This window comes from Podarcis filfolensis (genome assembly GCF_964270895.1).
Source record: "Podarcis filfolensis genome assembly, chromosome: 15".
Lineage (NCBI taxonomy): Eukaryota > Metazoa > Chordata > Lepidosauria > Squamata > Lacertidae > Podarcis > Podarcis filfolensis.
Window position 1 is genome coordinate 25,993,821 of NC_139618.1, and position 20,854 is coordinate 26,014,674.

A 20,854-nucleotide genomic window follows, 5' to 3' on the forward strand; every position below is an offset into this window, starting at 1 on the left:
TGCATTCTCCCCCCTTAAGAAAAGAAACCACAACCCCACATAGAAATTAATGGGAGCTGTTCCAGGATACTCTTGTGCAAATCCTGTTGGGCTTGCATTGGAAAGGAGCATTTGTGTCCATAGAAGAAATAGCTTTTCTAAACTATTGTCATTTGATGCTAAAAGGGGCTTTTGCATCATGTGGGCATGGAAGCTTTCCTCGCTGAAGCAAGAGAGAGGGCCTCTCTTGAAAAACATACAGATAGGAGAAGGGGAATTAATAATAATTAGCTGATGATTGAAATCCAAGGTAGGGGTGTTTTAATGAGAACTCTCATGCCAAACAGCATTTCAGCAGTGGGGGAAGATTGTTTATAGACCGCCAGGCGCCTCTCAGGCAAACCTGTTTACCCAGGACACCGTACCGGTAGACCGTTTCAACCTGGCTTTATTGGTATAACAATTAAGGCTGAGCTCTCTCTGGTGGAAAATTGCTGGCGTAGGTTAGCATTAATAATTCAAGGTAAAGCGGCTGCCTTGCAAATGAATGGCTGACTTTCCCCACCCAGGTTTGGCTCACGTGCTGCAGAGGGGCTCAGCTTTTAGAGTGGGGGAGGTTGCAAGGGGGTTCTTTCAGGTGGAAGCTTACTGCAAATGAAAAATGACAGTATTGCGTGTGTGTGTGATGTGAACATCTAACAACGCTTGCTTTTTCAACGGGATGGTCAGTTCTAGTGGATTGAGGGTTGAATGGGCCAGGAGTGGCTGTGGGCTGAATGTCTTCCCACCCTTATACATGCAGCAAAAATGAATACGGTAGTTGCAGAAATGTTTTCAAGTTGTAAGAGAGAGAATGAATCCACACTGAATTATTGCTTGAGTCTGTGGTGTTACATGATGGGAGTATATGTTTGTGCTCCAGAGCTGTGGGATTCTGTGAAACTGCTGGATGTTGCTGACTTTATGCATTACGACACTGGCCACTCCTGGGTCTCCGCAGGACCAACATCAGACTTGTGGGGTGGGAACTGGCACTGTGCCAACAATGGGCCCCCAACACACACACACACACACACACACACACACACACACACACACACCTACACCTCTCCCTCCCCCTGCCCCTCCTATTAACATCATACTGGTGGTGAAAGCAGCACCTCCTTGCCATGGTTTAAGGCATGGGGTGTTCCCAGCCCTGCCTGGAGATGCTGGGGATTGAACCTGGGGCATAAGTAAAAGCCCCTATCATTTTTCTGTGTGGGTGGTATTGGTTACCAGTTGGGTTGGGTACTTGGAATGTGGAAAAGCCACCCCAGCTCATGAGTTGCAACCCTATGGAAGAAAAGCACACAGTGCATATCAACATGTCTCGTCAAATATTTCACTCGTTCAAAATAAACCAGTTTGTATTCTTTTTATGCCAAATGTAGCGTGGGCCATCCTCACATGTTTCTCTCCTACACTGACAAGCTTCAAATCAATCTATAGACTCTACTGACCCTTCCACATTATAAAAGCATAATGAGATACAGCTTGCTCAAAGGGTCACAACCGTGACCTAATACTATAGTACTAATCCATTCCTGTTACTAACCTTTTATGGAGAAAGCAAAAGTTTTCTAAGCAAAACAGCGAAGACTATGTCATGGAAATATATATTCCTCTCCAAAAAAAATAAAAAAAAAATGGAGAGGGAGACACACGTATGAGAGAGAAAATGTTCAGAGTGCTTTAATGTTAGAATTCATGGACCACTGCACTATGCAATATAAAAGTGAGCACCTTGATAGTGGAAGTATGAATCAAAAGAAGAAATAAATTATGACATTTGCTGTTTGGGAAAGGTTATTGTGTTGAAATGGTAGCAGGCTGCTTTTTCCGAGTAAGAATTATGTGACTTTTTGAAATGGACAGTAGGGTCTTCAAAGGACATTTCCACTTTCCCCTTACTTTCCAACAGTTGTTTTATTTCTGATCATCAGGTACAAGATATTAACCAGTTGATGTCAGTTGGTGTTTCATATTTGACTTCCAGCAGAGTGAAGGTTTCACTCTTAGGTAGATTTAGCAAAGCTGAGCAGGTATTATTTCTGGAGGAAGAAAAGATAACATGAAGCTCTTTCTTAGTAAGAAATGGGCTTACTGAGTTCACCCTTTTGATTTGTTGAGCCTGGTCCATTGTGAACAAAGGTTTGCTTAGGGATTTGTTTTTCAGTCGCATAGCTTGGCAGAACTTCAAACTTGAAAAAGGCTAGAAAAACCCCCATTCACGTATGCAGTGCAGGTTCTATCTGTCTTGGTTTCTATTGCCTACTCAGGTGGGTCATAGTTCATAGAAGTGATAACAGAATCGGTCTATTTCCAGTCAATATCACTTTTGCCTATGTTCACCCAAAAGGCTGTTCTGCTTCATTTCTGCATAAATCTGCAATTTGAAGAAAATTCACAATTAAAGTAGCTTCTCTAAGCACGTTTTCTATCGAAATAAGCATTTCTAAATTTATTTTTCTGCTCTAAAATGCATCGAAACATTTGAGAAAAAGAGAAAACCAGTAGATGACTAAGTTTTGATCTATAATTTATTAGGTCCAGGATGGGTCAGTTTGTGTAAGAATTCACAAAGTTCAAATTCCTCAATCATCTCTGTTTCCTGGCCTAGCTTTCTGATATGCTTTTACCTGGAGATGCTGGGAACTGAACCTGGGATCTTCCGTGAGTAAAATGGAAGTATAGATTTTACTTTAGATCTTTCAGTCTGTTATATAACACCTTAAATGTACACTGTGTTTCGCTAAGTATAAGAGGATCAGTTGCTACCCCAAGGAGCTTGTAATGCAGGGGTGTCAAACTCAAATTCATCGGGGGCCGCATCAGCAGTTTGGTCACCCTCAAAGGGCCGGTTGTATCTGTAGGACTATGTGTCCACTCTTTATTATCATAAATTATTGTCACTGCATTCAATTACACTGCATGTAAAGTGGAGGTTTCCTGTGTAGAACGGCCGGCGCCGCTAGAGGGCAGACGTTCTCTGGCTTGTAGGCTGCCGTGCATGCGCTGAAGAGGCGGCTTTCTTGTGTCAAAAAAAAAAAATGAGAATAAAAGGTGAAGGCCGGCGGCGGCTACATGGGCCACATGATGAGGTCTGGCGGGCCAGATTCGGCCCGCGGGCCTTGTGTTTGACACCCGTGTTGTAATGGATAAAGACAACAAAGGAAGAGGAGGGAGATGGAGGCAGGTGCAGTCAGTAAAACAATATGCCTCTATTTGAGTTGGAAGTACTTGGGCTTTGGTAGGGTATGGTAAACAAGGGATGGGGAATAATGCTAGCTGCTGCCCTACTACCTTCCCCCCAAAGGGTATATGGGCAAATGGCTGATAGTTGTTTCAATCCAGAGGGCCCAGCGATGGTTTCTTTGGGAGTGGTCTCACTACTGCCTGTTTCAATGTAGCGGGGATCACCTCACACAGTGAAGGGTTAGCTGCATCCTGGACCCAAACATTCAGCCCTCCTCTGTTAGATTTAATAACCAGGAGGGACAGGGGTTGGGGGTGCTGATTATATAAGGTAAATCAAAATCCCACAAAACATCTTAAATAATGACACTGAGTCCTTCAGCTAGAGCTGCAAAAAATAAAAATAAAAATGCAGAATCAAGATCACACCAGAGTCATGCAACTTCATTCCCACAGTGTGTAGCCAGTTGGTTGCAGCAGATATTCGAGTGCTCCAGAAGTTCCTTCCCTCACATTAGGAGTCAGTAACCTCTGGGCTATTAGGAATAACTCTGCTGGCCAGCTATTAGAGGACACAACGTGAGCTGCAAAATGAGTCCTTTTGCAGCCTGCACTGCCACACTTTGTCTGGCCTGTTTCATAGCCTGGAGCTCCTCAGAATACCTAATTGCTCCTTGGGCTCCAGAATGACAGAGAGGACTATCAAGAACGATTGTGTCAACCACCTGTTTCACCACTCCATACCTTTAGCACCCCCCCCCCAAAAAAAACCCCACACAACCCTGCAGAATCACTGAGTAGGATATTATTAGAGATCTGCTTGCAGAATTCAATTTCATGCTTAAAAAGTCACTGCAGCTCCACCTTGGGCTTTCAAAATGGGTCTGAATGTGGACCCCACTAAATGAGGCTCGGCTCTCACTGAGATCTGGTTTGCACCGCTACATGCATAGCTAAGTTTCCCTGCTCCAAGAAAGCTGGTATGTCAATGAGAGGGCTAAGGCAAAATCCTTTTCTTTGATGTCTAGTTGTCTTGGTGTTCACCAGATGCCCCCCCCCCCCCGGCAGCCTGACATGGTACAGCCCAGAAACAGGTCGACTCACCTTGGCAAGAACTAGGTAGAAGGCTATTGGGGGGGGGGCTCCTGTCTTTAGCTGGGTCACTGGGTCATTTGGCAGCATCTCCAGTGCCCTGTTGTATTTTGTCGAAGGATTACCTTTTGGAGTGATCATTTTTTAAATGGCTTGAGAGTTTAAGCCTCTTGTATGGAGGCAGCCTGGCCCCGCTAAGCCCGGAGACCTGATGCTGTTAATGAGGAAATGGAAATGAACAAGGCTCCGTGGTTCCCTGGTTTAGCTCCGATTTTGTTTTGATACAAACCCATTAATTCATCCTCCTTGCCCTTTCACGTCTGGGATGGGGGTGGGGATTAGATGGATTAGGAAGCTTGGGCAGAGGAGGTTATTTAATATGCAAAATGCTTTCTTCCGATTCTTGCGCGGGGGGAGATAGAAGTATTCTTTTATCCTTCTTTACATATCTGGGACACTGCATGATTAAATCGCTCTCTGGGACCCAAGATAAAGGATGCAGGAAGATCTGCATCACTTAACGATCTCCAGTTCTTAAATAAGGACACACACCCGTGCATTTGTCTAGACACTAGACTGCCGCAGCATACAGGGTCGGCTAAGGTAGCTGTCATACCGAGAGCCGAATTGTGTCTCTTTATGACAAAGGCAATTGTGTGTCCCTGGACAAGGAGAGCGCCTTGAAAATTGCCTCTGCTTTGTTTGGCTTGCTGTTTTCCTAGGCGAGGAAAGGGCTGCTCTTGCTGCAATTGTGTCCACCAGCGGGTGATAAAATTTTGCCCACTGATTACTGTCTCTGGCTTTGTGCGGAAAACAGTCAAGCAGATGGCCAGTGCCCAGCCCAGTGTTCCGGTCTAATAATTGCCTAGAGATGATGAAGAGTTTTAGCCATGTCAAAACTGCCCACCTGCCCCCCTCAACATAATGACTTTGACTTTTTTTGGATCTTGTTTTTGTGATGTGTGCAAGGGGCCACAGTAAATGCTGAGCTGATGGCACAATGCTGGCTGTGGGTGATTTTCCTCCTGGTTATGTTTGATGGAAAGTTATGCTGTTCTTCAGCTGGCAAGCAACTTTCATAGTTTGTAACTTGGAGGATATGTCTGCCCTAGAAATGTAAGATGGCTTATGTCTGCTTCTTTTTTCTCCAGTTGATCATTTCCCCCTGACAAATTTCGGCGAGGGTTCCAGAAAATACCTGTGACTTTTACCTCTCTAAAGGGAAAATGAGTGGCTCTATAGCCACTTAATCTAGGCACCTTTCTATCCATGTTCAAGAGTTTGGTAAAACAAACACAGGGGGCTACCCCGATCCTCATCTCTATGACACATATCAGCCACATTCCCCAGGTTTGGCTTAGTCTAAGGGCTTATCCACACTTTCTCCTGTCCTTAACCACCACACTGAGAGTGGCCCACAGCAGTTTAAATTTCACAATTGCATCGTATGAAAAACAATTGTTTTTACAATTATTTTACAATGTTTATACATTCCCTCCCCCCAATGCAAGTAAAATAATAGGACAGAAACCATGACAATTAAACCTGAGCTAGTTGAAGCAGATAAAGATAATTTTAAAGTGGGCCTAACAATCTCCTGAGATGTAAGGAATTCTGCAAGATAGGCACAGCTACAGAAAAGCCCTTCCCCATGTCCTAGTGTCAAATATTTCCAGGACTGTTTACAATCTGTTTATTAATGACTCTGCAAATGAGTCACTGGAAGAGAGCAAACACTCCTTGTAAGCTTCCTACAGTGGTATCTTGGTTCTTGAACTTAATCCGTTCCAGGCGTCCGTTTGACTCCCAAAACCATTTGAAAACCAAGGCGTGGCTTATGATTGGCTGCAGCAGCTTCCTGCACTTAAGCAGAAGCCATGCCAGATGTTTGGCTTCCAAAAAATGTTCGCAAACTTGAACACTTACTTCTGGGTTTGCAGCATTCGGGAGCCAATTTGTTCGGGAGCGAAGCCATTCAAGAACCAAGGTACCACTGTACAAGAATCTAGTTAGCCACTATGGGAAATTTGATGGCCTTTGTGTCTGAGCCAGCAGGGCTCTTCTTATACAGTGGAAGCTCGGTTGTCGAACGTAATCCATTCCAGAAGACTGTTCAAGTTCCAAAACATTCAATAACTGAGGCGCAATTGCTGGTTGGCAATTGCAATGGAGAAATGCGCCTTGGAAGCTGTTTGACTTCTAAGGCGCGTTCGAAAATGGAAGCATTCACTTCCAGGTTGTCGGCATTCGAAAGCCGAAACAATTGACTTCTGAAGTGTTCGACAACCGAGGTTTCACTGTATTCTTGTGCACGTTTAGTCAGAAGTATGCTCCAGTGTATTCTGTGGTTCTTGAACTGTGGGGCAAGTATGCAAGTATTGCAGCCTTAAGCTGCAGTGCAGATATAGCCATTCATGAGCAATGCATTACCCTCTACCTCACCTAGCTTCCCTTCTCTGCAACTTTTATAGGACTGCTATAGCACTTGTTTTAATAGGAACAAATATATGCCAATAACTCCTTGTGGCCAAGGTTGTATCAAAAATGGTTCAGCAGCTCCAGCAAGGTGCATAAATCTGGCTTGTCCTAAAAATAGTTTTGTTACTCGCTATAGAGACCAGTCCTTGTTGATTTACATGTATGTGATTGCCAGTCTGAGGTGTTGGAAGTATGTGATGATTGGGGGGGTGGGGATCCTGGTGGATCATTTCCAGAATATCTTTCTTCCCAGAACTTGTAAGACTATATCAAAATTGGATTAAAAACAGATTCCTCCCCTGCAAATTAAAGATCAGAAACATAACACAATTTGAAGGTTATCTGCAGAGAAGCTGAGAAAAGTAACAACAAAATTTCAGCCAAAAGCATCCAGAAACACCTAGTAATATTTCCCTATGAAAAGCATGGTGGGTTTTTTTGTATTTTTAGTTGTTACAGTTTAACTGGCAAATATAGTAAATGTGATTTCTAATGCAGGAAGCAGCCATTTTGAATTCCAACCAATGGTCCCTGGAAATGCAGTTATTCAACTGGAATGATCCAGTAGGTGTGCTTCTTTCCATACCGATGAACCAATGTCATCCGCAAGATTCACAGAATCTGCCACAAGCTTCCGCACTTTTGTTTCAAATGCAGTGCTTTGTTTCCTTATGCTTTGACTTCTGTGGGCGATCTTTTCTTCCCCATGTACGCGTGTGCTAAGAGGCTGCATTAGCAAATATTTAAAAGGAAACAGAAGAACTGCACTTAGCCGTTCTCCCCTGGGAAGAGGATGAGACACAGAATTAGCTTTGAGCAAGAGATTAATGGTTGCTATTTAAACAAGCGGGGATGGGAGCGGGTGGCATTCTGTAGAGAGCAGGGTTTCTGGAATTTCTGGTCCAGGGCTCTGCATTGAGAGGAGTCTTCATTCTGCATGTTGGAACTTATGCTGGAAATCAGACAGTTTTTGCAAATATTTACTTGCATTTCGCATTTTCTGAAATGTTTTTGTTTGGTTTTGTCTTGACAATAGTTAATTTTGTTGCAGGCCAGCAGGTGCGGTAGACGACCATGGTTGGGATGTATATTGTTGTTTGATGATGTGACTGCTTCTTCCATTTCCTTATAGAAGGAGCCCTCAGTCTGCGTCCCATGGAGAACAACTCCATACCTTCCAAGTGCCATGGAAAAAATGGGACATCTTGTGTTTTTGGCAAGATCTCGGCAGCCATTTTGGGTGCTGCACTTTTGCATGCTCTCATGCTGTGCTCTCGCCCTGAAAAGGTGCTTTTTTGGAGGGGGGACCATGATCTTGCACAGCACCCAAAAAGCACATTGGGGGGAGCAGGAGTGAGGCGCAAGTCTCATGACTCACCCAGGAGTGTGTCCCAGAAGACACACATCCCGGTTTAGGGCTTGAAAAAGTTGGGCGGCATGCAGCTCCTGCCCTGCCACTTCTTCTGTGTAGGCGACTTGGCTTTCCATTCCTACTTACAAGGCAGTTGTATTCCTAGATTGCAGCCCAGGGGTTCCTCTTTCGCTTTAAGTTTGCTGCTGAGAGATGAGACAGCCCAGTTTCATCTACTTGCTTTTCTGTCAGTCTTTCCCAACCACCTCTCTTTTGAGATCCTTTTAACTAAAGATGGCAAGGACTGAAACGTGAACCTTCTGCATGCAAAGCGTGTGCTTTGTCACTGAACTCAAGCGTCTGCAGAGGAGGAGCTCCAGAGAATTGATCCAACTACACACAAGAGGGTCCCCATTCTCATTAGCCAATCTCACCTGAAAAGGGACTGGGGAGGAATCTTCCTTTCTATCCGTCCGTGTGATGTAGTGACCATCATGAGAGTGAAATGTACCCACCAGGTTGTCGCAATGGGAGATGTTCCTGGATGCAGCACCGTTCAGTCAAACAGCAGGAGAAAACATTAAAAGAAGGGAAGAAGGCAGGTCATTTGGAAGTGAATAATGGCTTCACAGCTACTCAAACGGTGCTGGGAAATTCTGCTTAGTTTGTGACAGTGAATGTTTGGGGACTGCAAACATACTTGCTGACTCAAAGTATTTTGGCGCTTGAGGCAGAAAGTCCAGTTGACACAGGCTGATTAATGCAGGGTGCAGTCCAGTGGGTAAATTCTCACATGCAAGCCTTGTGGGAAAGAATAGCTCCGTTTGTCTCCTCTGCCTGTCCCCCTCTGCCTCTCCAAGTAGGAATCCTAGTGTGCGACTCTGCAGATGGGAAAAGCAGCTGATTTGAAGGGCTATGGGGAACTCAAACAAGAAAAGTTCTGGGTGCCTCCTCTACTAATTCAGCTGCAGGTTTGAGAAGTACTGTATTGGCCTGAATATCAGCCTCACTTTTCGCCCAAATTCCAACCATGAAAAGTTAAAGTGTGGCTTATATTCGTGACCTTACGGCATGCAGCCAGGCACGCGGGGCAAACAGAACCAGGAGCGTGGCAAAGCGATGCCTGCCCCGTGCCCTCTCCCCCAAGGCTCGGAAGGGGAACAGCCACCAGCAACACAGCACGCCCCCTCCCCCCAGTATACAGCCAGGAGCAGTGAGGAATGGAGTGGCTTATATTTGGGTATTAAAAAAAAATTCTCCCCTCCCCCAATCAGTTTTAAAGGTGTGGCTTATATTCGTGTGCGGCTTATATTCAGGCCAATACGGTAAATGGGGGGAGGGGTGGAAGATTCCTGGTTTGAAGCCAGCAGCCTGTTGACCAGGTGATGTTACTTGCCACACCAGTAGCCTTGCACTAGTGCTGATGAGTTTCCTTGTCCTCTGAATTGCCCTCTGCGATTCTAGGCTGCTGCGAGAGTCCTTGCCTCTGGTTCCCACCCACATTATTTATTTATTTTTTGCCTCGCAATGTAGACTGTGAGATTGGGCCAGGCAATGAATTTGAGCAATGGATTGCCTTTGACTGCTGCTATGCTGTCAGGAGACGGCGCAAGGCCCTTTCCGTGGCACGCCACAGCTGAGTCACTTCAGATAGCAAAAGCCATCCATTTCCCCTGGAGACGCTTTCCAAATGTAAGGCTGATTTTATGAATTGGGAAATTGAGTCTCTAATGAATTAATATGGGTAGCAAAGCTTGGACAAATGTGATTGGAAGAAGAATGGGGAAGGCCTGCCAAGTGGCCTTATGGGAGCTTAATGCCTTAAATGACAGGGAGTTTATCGCAAATGGATGGGTTCAGTGGACAGATCAGACGGGGCTTGCTTCCAGGCTGTTGTTTCTGATGTGCTGTGCATGCTGCTCCCAGTTGGAGAATGCTTCCTTTCCTCATATATTACCCATTCCCCCCAGACCTGGAACTGAGGCTGAAGGATCATCTTTTGTATTCTGTAAGCCAGCCATGCCTGACATAGTGCCCTCCAGCTGCTTTGGACTACAACTTGCATCAGCCCACCATCAGCCCCCATAGGGGGCATTAGGTTAGAAAAGACTGCTATAAGCTTAGCATGTACAGTGTCTCCTGCATAACCACTATTATGATAAGGAGCAGTGAGGAGGATTGTACACTTTTATAGCCTGGGTTGGGGAGAAAACCAAATAACGTTTCCTGAGAGTGCTGGCTCTTTTTGTCAGGATTTAAATTCCTGACTCTCTAGGTTTCGAACTATCCTGGCATCAGCTTGCCAGTGACACCTTTGAAATGGGTCCTGGCAAGTCTAGGAACAAGAAGTACTTGTCTGCCATAGAATTTGGTTGTTCACTGCCCTGTAACCCTAAATGGTGTGAGGGTTGGCATGCAAAGGTTCTAATTAAGGAAATAAAATAAGTAGACTATACACACATATTCTCAATTTCAGTCTGCAGCATCTCCTGTTAAAAGGATTGTACAGCTAACCTTGGGGAAGACCCCTGTTTAGAACCCTGAAGAGTTGGTGCCAGTCAGAATATACAGAATTGGACTACATAGACCAGTGGACTGACTTGGACCTCATCCACACTTCCGCTTGTCCTTGCCTAGAAAACAAAGGTCTGTGTGGGCTCCCTCTTGCTCTGCTCCTTTCCCAGGGAACACCCACTCTTTAGTTTTAAACTGGAACAAACAGCAACCCACGGAAAACTCCTTGCTGCTTTCTCTGATTGAGCACTAAAGACCGGTTTTCCCCTTAGGGTGGAGGGAAGCAGCAGGACAAGGTGAAGTATGGATAAGCCTTTGGTATAAGCTACTTTTATATTCTCACTCCTTAGGCCCAGTTTGTTTAGACTTGCCTTCCTTCACCCCCTAAATGGCTTCATCATTGAAGATATTTAACATGCCCTTTCCTTCTAACTGGAGATTATGATAAGCTTGTGGCTTCTGTCAAAAACAGATAAGGTGTGTCTACCTCCTCCTTCCATAGTGCTTGACTTCCCTTACACCACAATATTCTGTATTCATTCCACTCGCTGCTGCCACCAGCCGATGCAGGGGAAAGCAGAACAAAACACGGGAATGTTCTAGCCAGTATTACCACACAAGGGAAAAATGGTATGTGTGGCAGCTGTTTGTGGCAAATTACATTTACCTCAATATTTATCCCTGTGGGTGGTAGCTTTTGATTATGAAGCCATCTAGGGTGCCACACTTCAAAAAAGACTATCTCCTTTTGTTAGTAGTAGTTGTTATTGTTGTTATTGTTATTGTTATTGTTATTATTAAGCTATATTAAATCTGTTGACAGTTCTTGTAACAACTAAATTCCAGTATTTTGGAGGCCCCAAGATTTGAAAGCTCAGAATTTGCCCATCTGAACAGCTGATGCCCAGCATTTTCCCATCCTGCTGGTATCCAAGTCTCACTACTTCCTTTCTCTCCAGGAACATGGGCCAAAGCCCCACCAAATCACACCCCCTTGTTCTCTCCCTCCCCCCAGTTGATCCAGCTGTGCAATCAGTCCCATTGTCAACCTGTTGTCCTTTAGCAGCATCTTTCAAACAAGACACTGAAATTTTTAAAGGCTGGCTCAGTGACTGTCAGCAGAGGGTTATTTATAGGAGCAAACAATGTCCGTTTTGATGTGGGAGAAAGTAAATCAAGTGTAAAGGAAAAAGGTTTCTTCTTGTCAGCACTTTGAAGAAAAACCATCTGAGTTTTAGGTGGCGCATCTCAACTCTGTCCCCCCCTCCCCCCCTTTTTTAAGCAGAAGGAACCTAAAAAGAACCAGGAAAGGCAAAAGAAAGTAGCTATAGTTACTTTATGGAACTCCTTGCCACAATAACTTGCGTGGCTTTGGGAAAATATTAGACAATTTTGTGGAGGATAGCTGGGCTATCAACAGGTGAATAGAACCTCCAGATTCAGAGACTTGGGGTAAGGGACAGGTGCTGCTCTCATATCCTGCTTGGAAGCATCTGGTCGGTCTCTGGGAACGTAGGCTACAATCTATGGCCAGTTGTCAGGGATATTTGGATTAGTAGTCCAACTACAACTTGCAGGTTCCAGTTTGGAGAAGGTTGATCTAGACTGGGACCATTGGGCTGATATGTATCTTTCAAAATCAAGAGTGGCATAATGTAGACTCATGCAATGAATACCAGCCCTGCAACAACATTGGATGTTGAAGCAGCAATTACATCTCTGAATGAGACAATCTTCAGCCCTGGCACAATGTTGGTTTTGGAAAGAACCAAGCTACTGGAGACCTTCTTTAAGCAGAGATGCCAGGAATTGAACCTGGGACCTTTCAAAGTTATTTTAGCTTCTTTTTTTTTTTTTTGGAAGGGATGCCTAATCCTAAAAGCTTAGAAAACATAAGCTGACAATCAATAAGACACATCAAAAATTCATCAGCCTAAAAAGAAAGCAGGAAGGCAAAGTCTTAAATTTTATGTATTAAAAAAAAAAGCAGGCAAGGTATGGCCCTTTTGCAAGGGTAATGTTCCGGATGCGGTTTGCACACCTTAACCTCTGTGTGACCTCTGTCAGCGGGGCTCTGGTTGTTTGCTGGTTTGGAATATTTCTATATCTCACAGTTTCAAGTTCTCTGGACACAAATAAAAGAGCCTTGAAGCTAACAAAAGTTGCCTTCCCCCGCAGTAGCCTGCTGGGGCTAGAAGAAGCAGGGGCTGAGAAGTCCTGTTTTTTCCTATAGCAGCCTGCTGCATTCCTTCACTGGGTACAATGGAGTGTGGAAGGCACTCTGGCCTTTATCCACAAGCCTTGCTCGCACTCAGTTCCTTCTTGCCTGTGGCTACGAGGCCTAGTACTTCAGTACGAGACTGAAGTCAAAATTTAAAGCCATTAAGTTGTAAAAGTTGGATGTAAAACATAAAATGTAGAACAAAATAAAAGCAATAGTGGAATAAAATGAAAACCAGTGACAGTACAAAAGATCGCTGAAACACCAAAAAAAAAAGGCCTGAAAAGCCTGAGGAAATGAAGAAGATGTCTTCACTTAGTGCTGAAAGAACCACCACATAGACAACAGGCAAAATTCAAGCAGGTTTCCATTTTTTAAATGCCAGTGTATGCATTTTTGCACACATTTGTTCTGATGACACATTTTTGTATGCAATTTCGCCTACCATAAAGCATTTTTGTACATTCCTTTTTTTCTTTCAAATATCCACATTTCGGTCCACACTTTTCCTTGATATGTGCACTTTTTGACTGGAGAAGTGCAAGGAAGAGTGAGTTTCACATGGCAGCTGCATTTCAGCTCACATGTTCTCTGACCTGGGCTTGGGAAATGCAAATTAGTTGGGCTCACAATAAAATAAGAAGTAACTGAGGGTTCATCCACATTTCTGATTGTCCAGTGCCAGGAAAGCACAGGTCGTAGTGTTCTTTCTCTTGCCCTGCTCCTTTCCCAGGGGAAGCCTACTCTTTAATGCTAAATCAGAGCAAATGTCAATCTTGAGAAAATCTAAATGGTTGTTTGCTCTGATTGAGCTCTGACAATTTTCTTGGGTTTGGGTGGGGAGACAACAGTGGGACAACAGGGTGTGTGAACAAGTCCTGAGTTTCTCCACTGTCCTTGTGTGCTGCTAAGGAAGAATACTGCTGCTGCTATCTTAAGGAGACTGATTCCCTTCCGCAGCATCATTGTGGTTTTAATATTCTCTATGTGGGGGCAGATAGGCACATGCATCAAACAGCTTTGTGGTCCAGCCACCCCTGAAAGGAAGCCAGTTTTGTAGTGCTGGACCACTAAAGAGTTTTAACAAATTAAGCATTTGCAGGAGTAGAGGTATGGAGGAATGTTTTGGCTATGCTGGACTGAGCAGTTGTTCTATTATGGTGATTGTTTTCCTTCCAACTAATGGCTGCAATTTGGAAATTGCACACATTAGGTCAAACCTCTTGAAATCCTTCTCTGACCTGGACTTGTTAGGCCAGGAAGCTCCGGCAAGCTTGTCCGTGGAAGTGAGCCAGCATCCAATTATGCCTTCCCTAATGGCTCATTACTTATCACGAAAGACCACAATGCTCACAGATTCTGGAGTCCAAGAGAGAATGTGTAGTTGTGATGGAGAGGCATTTATAGTACGGAACAAAAAGATCCCCAGCTAGCAAGGCACAGAGGAAGGTGTGCTCTGATGAATCCCAGCATTGCAGGGCAGACGTCTGAGACAAATCCAAGGGCCAACTTGAGTTTGGCATAGAACCAGCTGATGTCTCCTCCAGTTGTTCTGGGATTCTTCAGCTTTAAATTTCACTCACAAGTGGTTTGAGGGCCAGGGAACCCCCATACAATGGAAGGCAAGAATTGGGTCAGAAGATAAACCCCTGAAACAGCCTTTTCCATCCTGGTTGCACTCCAAATCACATCATCCCTGACCATTGGCCATGACAGCTGTTGTGGCTGATGAGAGTTGGAGCCACACAACATCTGGAGGGAAGCATGTTTGAGAAGGCTGGCCAAAAGCTCCGTCGATGTAAGCCTGAGTAGACCTTTCGAAGTTAATAGACATGACTTGGGCTTGTCCACACTTCTGCTTATCCTGTACCTAGGCACAGGTCTGAGTGGTTTTGCCTTTGCCCCACTGCTTCTCCCCTCCCCCCCAAAAGCCTGCCCTTTAGCGCTAAATCAGACCAATCGGCTGAAATCCAGATTGCTATTTGTTCCGATTCAGCACTAAACTGTGGGTTTTCTCGGGGGGGGGGCAATGGGGCAAACAGAAGTGGGAATGAGCCCTAACTCAGTAGGTCCATTGTAGGTCCATTTCAGTGGTCCATTGTGATTATAATCTAGTTGGATACAGCAGAATCAATAGCCCTACAGTGTAACAGAGACCTGTGAGCAAAACCACTTGAAGTCGATTTTCCTTCTAGATATGTGTTTCTTTTTGGGATGACTGCTTCTGAATCTCAGCTTCGAGACTACAGCTGTGTGCATCCAAATTGCTCATGTGTGCCTGGGCTCTTGTGCCCCATAGCTGAAACCCCACACTTGGTGATGGGCACTGCCCAGTGTACAAGAGTGGATGACAGGGCAATAAATTGAAGGAAGACACCACATCTCTTTCGTCCTGGGCTATTTAGGTCTCACCACACTGAATCTAATAAACGTTTCACATTCTATTACTGTGTGTGGCTCTTCCATTCTGTCTGGGAGTGAATTATGTTAAAGTAATATGGATGAGCAAAATTAGATTACATAGAAATAAAGTAGAGTAAAAGGGCAACCAGCATATTGGAAAAGAGAGATAGTCACCTCCAGTGCCGTCACAAGAGCGTACAAAGACTTTCATGGGGGAAGTGTACTGGAGAGAGGGGAGTTCAAAAGGCACTTTGCTCATGGACTAATGTTAACGGACTAACTGACCATCCAATGTAATTCAGAATAGTTGGCATGACTCTCAATTATTTTCTCATAGGCGCACGCGCACACACACATGGGGGGGGGGGAGAGACCGACCCCTACACATAGAGCTGCTAACAAGCCCCAGATGCTATCAGACTGATCCTTTTGCTCCAAACCAGGTTATAAGCTGGTTATACTGTATTTATTCGAGTTTAATGCACTATTGAATTGAATGTGCACCTCAATTTTCAGAACCTTGAAACAAAAAAAAAAGTATTTGCTGTCGAATGTAAATGTGCCATCAAATCTAAGGTGCACCTAAATTGTTGCACTGTAATTTGGCCAAAAAAGGTGAGCATTAGATTCGAGTAAATACAGTAACTAGTTTTACAAAGTAGTGGCATCCTTGCAGAAGGACAATTGCTCCTTAATTTCTGTGACAGGATGTATTCTAACCTTCCTCTCAACTATAGGTCTACTGGAGACAAAAATAGTTTCTCAGTAAATCCATATTAGGTAAAGGTAAAGGGACCCCTGACCATTAGGTCCAGTCGTGGCCGACTCTGGGGTTGCGGCGCTCATCTCACTTTATTGGCCGAGGGAGCCAGCGTACAGCTGCTGGGTCATGTGGCCAGCATGACTAAGCCGCATCTGGCGAACCAGAGCAGTGCACGGAAATGCCGTTTACCTTCCCCCAGGAGCGGTACCTATTTATCTACTTGCACTTTGACATGCTTTCGAACTGGTAGGTTGGAAGGAGCAGGGACCGAGCAACGGGAGCTCACCCTGTCGCGGGGATTTGAACCGCTGACCTTCTGATCGGCAAGTCCTAGGCTCTGTGGTTTAACCCACAGTGCCACCTGCGTCCCAAAATCTATATTAATGGCCCTTTAAAATACAGGTATAGGCATGAACAGCTAGCCTTCACTGTGGAGCAATTTTAGCATAACCAAACATCCTACAGTTTTACATGACAAAAGAGGTACATCTAGTTTGATAAGGCTCTTGTAATCTACAGCAGATTTGTATTTTGCTAAGTACAAATGCTGTCACATCATAGCATTTCTCTCTGACCTGCTTCTTCTTGTTTTTTGCAGTCTCTCTCCAGGTGAACATTGCTCCAAATAAAGTGGAGGTGCCTGTTGGAGAGTCCAAATTCTTCTTGTGTCAAGGTGAGTAATGCCTTCCCACTTTGGCTGTTCATAGCTGCTTGGGGTGAAACATTATTGGTTAGTCAGCATATTGCTTGTGGAAAGGCAGAATCCCTTGTCTAAGATCCCATTACGAGATCCCTTTGGAGACCATCTTGAGTGTGCTCTCATTCTCCCAGCTTTGCACAAAGATTACTGATCCAAAGATGTTGTAAGCATTTACCATAAAATGGTGGAATCACCCTTTCCTCTAACATAAGCCAGCAATTCCATGCATATCCAAGTCCCACTGAATACAGTGGGGGCTGTTTCCTTTAAACGTGCATACAATTGCGACAGATGAAGGAGAATCTTCAGGAAGTTGTCTTGAGACGTGATTTTGGCCGCTGGGTGTAAAAGCGTACTGAGAGTACGCAGAGACTTCCGTTTTGGTGGGACATGTTCAGAAAGCTTCTGTTGCTTGTCTAGATTCTAGAGTTTCTTTTTTGTGTGTGCTTGGATTCCAATGTACTGTAATCTGTGTCTAGACCTTTGGTTATAAATCGAAACTAACTGTAAAGAGTCTGGCACCTTCTATATTGCGGATGACAGAGACCCAAAGGGTTTAGGAAACATCTTCGGTGTCCTCTTTTTAATATATTTCAAGCCCTTTCTTGGGGAATTCTAGAACTGCTGTGAGAAATCTAACTCGCCCCACTACCACTTTAAGCCTTGTGAATGCTTTTCTAATTTTCCCTGGGACCTGAGCTGTGTAAAAGCTAATGAATGCATAGCAAATCCTTAGAATCACAGTGCCTATCATCTGCAGTGCAAGGGCTCCCATGAACAGCAGGATGTCAATACATCACAGATTTGAACCTTCACCCACCCATGACTTTATTCCTTGGTGTTCAGTAAAGCTTTATCACCTGTATGGTGGGCCCCAAGAGCAGTGATTCTAAGAGGCCGCCCCACACCTGCCCAGATTCTAGGGGGTTGTCTGAATGATTCCTAAGGAAGAGGGAACATCCAATGATTTTTATCCTTGAACATCTTACCCTTTTTGATTTAGTGACTGGAGATGCCAAATCCAAAGACATCTCCTGGTTTGCCCCCAACGGTGAGAAGCTGACGACAAACCAACAGCACATCTCAGTGGTGCGGACGGAGGATTCATCTACTCTCACCATCTACAATGTCAACATAGACGATGCTGGCATTTACAAATGTGTTGTCTCCAGTGAGGAAGGCGATGTGGAGGCCACACTCAACGTGAAGATTTTCCGTAAGATACCTGGCCTATTTCCTTTCAAAGGGTGGAAGAGCTAGGTGGGAGGGCAATTCTACAATGTCTGTCAGGAACATTGTATACTTACATTTGTATATCCCAATGTCTTCCAGTTTTGGGAAGAATGTTGATGAGTTTCAGCCCTTCAGACAAGCTGTCATTTCAGCTACCAGGGCTTTCTACTTAGGACACCCTCATTACTCAGTACTGAGTAATGGTGTCCAACCCTAAAACCTTTAATGCCCCATCTCTCATAGTTTAAGTAGTGGGCCTCACTGGGTTCTATGTCAAAGGGACCCCAGATGCTGTTCTTGTCTTAGGTCTCTTTGTGTTCTAAATATTTTTGGCTCATGTTTTATTGTTGTTCTGTTAAGCATTATGTATTTTCCTTGTGACTGGTCACTTTGTGGGTAGAGGGAGGATATAAATATTTTCAGCCAACTGATGAACTAATTAAAATCCTAGAATCAGCATGGCTCACTGCAATCTGGTGATCAGAGCCTATTGAACCCTGCAAAAGAAGCAAATGATCCCTGTGTGGTTTTGTTTTCCCTTGCCTTGCTTGAGTTTCCTAGAGCCACTTGCACTGTCAGAGCCTCTTGTAGTCAGAGGTGTACATAGGGGTTGGCAAAACCAGCCCCCTCCAGGGGTGCAGCCCCCTGCAAAAATCTATTGAGTGTATGATGTATATGTGTGAGGAGACACAGCACTGCTGTCGTGTTGAGAGCGAAGGAGAAGCTTCCCGTCCTTCTCACACCGCAACACGAAAGCATGTGAACTTTTTTGTCCTTCCTCCTCGCCTCGCTCTCACTCCAGACACTGAGTACTTGGGTCACATAAAGTGTAGTAATTTCTAATGTGGCTACTGCAGTACAGTGATTTTTTTTCAGGCAGGGGGTGCCAATACTGCTCCTTGCTGTGGGTGCAGAAACAGCTCCTTGCCAAGGGCACAAGGGACCCTAGGTACACCTCTGCTTGCAATGCTAGTGGCTTCAGCAAACTCAAAAGAGCCAAGATGGTGACCTGAGCAGCAGCTTCTGCCTTCGCTTTGCTGTTCTTTACATTTTAACGTTAGCTGCTGACCTTGTTTTTCTGGATTGCATAGGCTGATAAGTGCAGTGGGATTCTGTGCCTCTGTTGGGACTTCAGGCAGACTGTTGGGTGGATTCTCCAGCTTTGGCTTTTCTGCACGGAGCAGGGGTTGGACTGGATGGCCTTCCAAGGACCCCTCCAACTCTATGCTTCTGTACTTAGTATGTGTCACGCTGCTTCTTGGGTGTATGAGGTCAGACGTGGTTAACTCTCCCTGCTTGCTTTCCAGAGAAGCTGACTTTCAGGAATGCTCCCAGTCCACAAGAGTTCAAAGAAGGAGAGGATGCGGTCATTGTGTGTGATGTTGTCTCCTCACTGCCTCCCGCAGTCATATGGAAGCACACGGGCAGAGATGTTGTTCTTAAAAAAGATGGTAAGATGGTGGTGAGGAAAGAACTTTGAACATCTTTATTGCAGGGCCAGAACCTAGTTGTTGTGAAATACGAAAGGGAGCACCAGGCATCAGGAAGCAGAATGAAGCACTGAGGCTGCCAAACAGACCCTGTGGGCTTAGTGCAGGTGCATAAGAGGTGGGGAGCTTGAGAGCCCTGGACTAGATTTAGGATACATTTTTATGTCACCTACTAAACCTCCTTGCTGCAGCAACTGGGCTTCCTGTGTTTATCAGCTCTTATTGCTGGTTTAATTGGACCCAACTTCTTCCAGGCCCTGGTGAGCTTGATTATGGAAACTAGGAGAGAGAGAGAGAAATGCTGTTCAGATTAAGTTTATTGTCCAAGATGAACATATCAGGGATAGCTGTACAAAAGAATCCTAGGTGGCCACTATCAAGCTTTCTGTTCCATTTTTTTCTTGCAGTTCGGTTTGTTGTGCTGCCCAACAACTACCTACAGATCAGAGGAATAAAGAAAACAGATGAGGGGATGTACCGGTGTGAAGGAAGGATCCTGGCTCGTGGAGAGGTTGATTTCAGAGACATTCATGTCATTGTCAATGGTGAGTTAGGAACGTAGGAAGCTGCCTGCCTTATACTGTGCCAAGCTACTTGCCCACCTTTCCTAGTATTCGCTACAACAGGAGAGGGGAGCCTTAGGGCCCCAATGGGAGTCTCCAAGCCTCTCTTTCTGACCCTCAGGGCTCTTCCCAGGCCACACTCTAAGGGTCGAGCACTTTCACCTGGCTACAATGTCTCATTGAACTATGATCGTGTCTCTTCCTTCCCAGCTTTGGGTGTGTAGAAATCTCTGACTTCTGTGTGGCTGCTGGAATGTAGCCCAAAGGCAAGAGTTACTGTATATCAGTTGCTCTGTCCACTTTGCCTCTGGTCCCTTCCACCACTGGTACACGACCTCCACAAGGTTACCCATGAAGGAATAGGTTCTTGGACTGACCAAGGTTTTTACTCCAGATGCTATCATTGACTTGGCTGTGGCTTATAGGGGCCATATTGAAGTGTGTGTGTGTGTGTGTGTGTGTGTGTGTGTGTGTGTTGTGGGGTTGAGACAGAATAAGGTGGGGGATTGGATGTGGGACCTTTTGCATGCAAAGCATTTACCATTGAGCTATAGCCCTTCCCAAAGATACTATCAATATTGGAAGCTGTCTTCCACTGAGTCAGACGTTTGATCCAATATTGTTTGTTCTGTAAGGTAATGACTCTACAAAGTCTCATGTAGAGAAGCTTCTTTCCCATCACCTGCTGCTTGATCCTTTTAATTACAGAGTGAACCTGGGACCTTGTCCATTTCAAACATGTGCTCTGCTACTTAGCCATCTCCCTTGCTCCTCAAGAGCCTTAGAAGAGAGGCTTTGTTGGCATGGGGTGGGGGAAGGAAGAAGTGCAA

General features: G+C 44.9%; 1 protein-coding gene across 12 annotated transcripts in view; it reads left to right on the top strand.

The window, feature by feature from the left end:
* Positions 1-20,854, top strand: part of NCAM1 (neural cell adhesion molecule 1) — a 230,002-nt gene that overhangs the window by 135,315 nt on the left and 73,833 nt on the right. For all 12 annotated transcript variants that reach the window (XM_083588383.1, XM_083588379.1, XM_083588385.1 and 9 more), the window contains exons 2-5: positions 16,637-16,711; positions 17,742-17,954; positions 19,279-19,422; positions 19,869-20,006. In XM_083588383.1, coding sequence (XP_083444509.1) covers positions 16,637-16,711; positions 17,742-17,954; positions 19,279-19,422; positions 19,869-20,006 — 570 coding nt within the window. The remainder of the gene's footprint in view (positions 1-16,636; positions 16,712-17,741; positions 17,955-19,278; positions 19,423-19,868; positions 20,007-20,854) is intronic.